At 27.7% G+C, this 3759-nt stretch overlaps 2 protein-coding genes across 6 annotated transcripts in view; one reads left to right on the top strand and one right to left on the bottom strand.

The window, feature by feature from the left end:
* Window positions 1-3759, bottom strand: part of LOC117169046 (protein misato) — a 205647-nt gene that overhangs the window by 193779 nt on the left and 8109 nt on the right. The window lies entirely within an intron of this gene.
* Window positions 1659-3759, top strand: part of LOC117169052 — a 7333-nt gene continuing 5232 nt past the window's right edge. For 4 of the 5 annotated variants that reach the window (XM_033355147.1, XM_033355145.1, XM_033355146.1 and 1 more), the window contains exon 1: window positions 1659-2010. In XM_033355147.1, the coding sequence (XP_033211038.1) occupies window positions 1739-2010 (272 nt within the window). In that variant the 5' untranslated portion in view covers window positions 1659-1738. Of the gene's footprint in view, window positions 2011-2105; window positions 2123-3759 lie in introns of those variants that run through there. The other variant, XM_033355148.1, reaches the window with a different exon arrangement.

Raw genomic sequence — 3759 nt, 5'->3', positions numbered from 1 at the left:
AAAAATCAAATAAGCTGGAGGTTTCTGAATGTTACAAAGAAAAGAACAAAATTTGGAGCTCCTCAAGAATTTTGAAATACTAGGAAAACAATAAAAATTTCTCGATAGATTTAAAATGATTTTTTAATTTGAAAAAGTACATAACTCAAAGAGAATGTTTGAAAATATTTCAAAACATTTCAAAAGATTTACAATGTTAGAAAAAATCTGGAAGCTCTTAAAACAATTTTGTGTGCAGGATTTTACAAAAATGTTAGGAAAAATGGGAATCAGTCTAAAAGAAATTTAAAAGTTCCGAAAAATTTTTAAAATAATTTTAAAAGATTTGAAATAATTTAAAAGAGATTAGATACTTTTGATGATTTTGAAATGTTTTCAAATGTTGACTATTTATTTTGAAAAATTACATAATTTTAAGAGGAGGTATAAAAATATGGGACAACTGACAAAAATTCCGAAAGGGATGAATGAAAAATCCCAAAAAATGAAATCTCCGGCATCTGAATAATAATTTTATAAAAATTGTATTAAAAAAGACATTAAAAAACACGTGTGTTTTGAAAGAAAAAAATGTTCTGCCTAAATTTTCTTCGTACCTACATAATAACATTTTTGAAACAAACTTTGCAGGATTCAATTCAACAACGATTTATATCAAAATTTATTTTTATTATTTTTCTTTTATTAATAAAAAATTCGATTTTTCAGAACTTTTTTATGTTTTTTTCAAATACTATGCACATTTTTAAACATATTGTAAACTGTCCAGAATTTCATTATTCTAGAATTTTTTAATTCGGGATTTTCAGGTTTCAGCATTTTGTTATCTCGGGAAGTTTACAGTGTCGAAAATATTTCAAAAATTTGAAAAGATTTATAAAATTGTAAAAAAATCTTGAAGATTTTGAGGCATTTGAAACTCCTGAAAAACTTAAATCAGTCAGCTGTATCAATTATAATGATTTAAAGTTTATTTTAAAATATATTTTATGGAATATGATATTTTTTATGAATGTGCCAGTGAAATTATGTTCGTCTAATTTTGTTTGCCAATGCGAAATGTAATCTGGCTTGGAACTGTCGTCTTAACATCTAAAAACCGAAAGAACAATTTTCCTATCACTTGGAATTATAATTATATTTTTATGAAAACGTTAGAATATATAATAATTAAGAAATTGGAAAATACATACGAGAACTTGATTAAACGAATAATCAAAAAAGTCAGTAGAAATTGTAGACCACAAAAATAAAAACTAAATAATATTAAAGAACTATATATAGACAATATAAAGAATGGAAATTATAATTAATAATTTTAGAATTAGTGGAAAATATATGAAACCGTAATATAAATTACTCATCGACTTATATTTTTTGGTATTTATTAAAACAACCAAGTTTTGCAAAGCTATAAATGTAAAAATGTTTTAATAGGCAATTTACTTTCAATCCAAATGGTTCTTGTCCAAGCTAAGTTTACCATCAGTGCGCCTCGAAGGTGTGCCGAGAGTTGTTTACAGCGCTCCAAGTGGCTCTTGGCAAACTATATCGATGGGTGCTTTCTACGGAGAGCGGTGGGTAGAGAGGAAGTGACTTTTTTCGCCGGACGCGCCGTCTATATTTATAGTAGTAGACTAGTAGTAGTATAGTAGTAGTAGTATTACGGCGAACGGATGACTGCCGGCGAGAAAAAACAAAAAAAAACAAAGAGGTCAACAGAAAAAATTAATTGAAAATGGAATTTCAAGTAAAAAAAAAAAGTTGGTGTGGCAGCTTCTGTTTAAAAGGAAATCCAAAAATTGTTGGCTATTTAAGTATGGATAAAAATGGCAAGTGCAGTGAGGATTTATCACAATTAAAATATTACATACCACACAACGAAACAGATGATGTTTATTTTTATCTTAATGATGGTTATCATAAAGCAATAAAAAAGAGAGTCATACCACCTAATAATATAGATGACCTTTTGCATTGGGTACAAATGCATAATAAACTAGTAAAGAGGTTTGTTTTTTCTTATTTCCATTCAAATATGAAATAAAATATTAATTAATATTTAATGAAAAAATCCTTGAAGTTCACAAAAATTTTAATTTTAGAGTTCATTAAAAGAAATAGTTTCGAGTTGAAGGAATTGAATTTCTAATTTTGCTGCTGCGCAATTTGGATTTTTCTATCTACAGTCTACAGTACACTCCCGATATTTACAGTGGGACTGCAGGACTATTTCGAAGTCGAAAATCAAATGAACCTTTTTTTTTTATCCCGACACGTTAGAAAACGAGGTCCGTTTGATTTTCGACTTTCGAGACGGCCCCGGAGTCCCACTGAATGTTCTCGCTCGCCGCCACACGTATTTGACGCATACTGCGCAGTCACCGTCCGGATGTTTAGACTACGGCCTTTGACCGTTGCCCCCTTCTTATCGCTAATATACAAATGATTGCTGCTTGGTCCTGCCGTCATTAATACAACTCGGAATTTCTCCTTCATAATTACAAATATTTTGTAGTTTCATATACAGTAAACGCCATATATTCAAAATCTCTCCAAACCATAAGAAATCAGAGCTGTATGGCATTTCTGTTGGAGTTTCGTCAAAAAAAGTTTTGTATGTTTGTAATTTTGATTTTATCATGTCCTTATGAAAGTTAACATTTTTGTGCTCGAAAATCAAACTTTATCAAAGTACTGACTCTTAAGTATGTGCGAACATCTATCAGGGTGGCCATTTTAATCGAAGAAAAAAATTCCAAATTTTTTCTCGGTTCGCAAACATTTTTCACGGCCAATAAAATTTAAAAATTCAAACTCTAAAGATAATAAGTTTTCAACTAGAAGTTCTAAAAAATAAACGACAAATTAAAGCACTCAAAGTGAAACTCTTGAATTTTAAACTTTTTAAACTGAAGTTTAAAACGTTTTGAATTCAAAAATGTTGTATTTGAATGCTCAATAATTTACACATATAAAATGAAAGGTACTAACACTTTCCAATTGAACAAGTTTAAATAAAATGATTAAATAAATTTTTTTAAAGGTTTAGATTCAATTCCAAAAATGTAAATCTACGTTATCATTTTCAATATTCTAAATTAAAGAATCGATCAAGTTTAAAAAGTTCAAAATGTTATTATTTTAAGCAATTTTGAACTGGAAACATTGAAAATTAAAAAATTAATTTTTTTAACTGAACACTTCGAAGATTAGAAGTTAAATTATTTTAATTTCAAATAATTAAAACATCATTGAAAAGCTTCAAAATTGTATTTCCAGATCTTGAGAAATCTAGAAGTTGTTTTCAAATTAAAAATCATTTTTGACATTTTTCCAGGACTTCTAAATATTTTAATAGATAATAAATGTTAAATGATAAATGTTTTTATCAAAAATTCTCAACTTCACAAGATTTTAATTTTTAACTGTTCAAGTATCCAATTCTGCATTTTGAATTTTTTTAAGTCAAAAATGTAAGCCAAAAAATAACAATTTATAATGGAAAAATTTTAAATTAAGAGATTTACGAATTACGCATTGTGAAGTGAATGATATCATCATTGAAAAATATGACGAACTAATTAAAACTAATTAAAACGATGCGCTTTTCGGAAAAATCATCAAGAATAAAAAAGTTCTTGTAAGCAGCCAAGGAATACGCCTGAATTTTTTCGAAGCGTTTTGAACAAAATTTTGGATTTTGCATATGAACAATTTTTGCAAAATTCAAAATTTTGCTCAAAACGCTCCGGAAAA

The sequence above is a fragment of the Belonocnema kinseyi genome, chromosome 3 (genome assembly GCF_010883055.1).
Source record: "Belonocnema kinseyi isolate 2016_QV_RU_SX_M_011 chromosome 3, B_treatae_v1, whole genome shotgun sequence".
Taxonomy (NCBI): domain Eukaryota; kingdom Metazoa; phylum Arthropoda; class Insecta; order Hymenoptera; family Cynipidae; genus Belonocnema; species Belonocnema kinseyi.
This window is presented reverse-complemented; position numbering and strand designations above follow the sequence as displayed.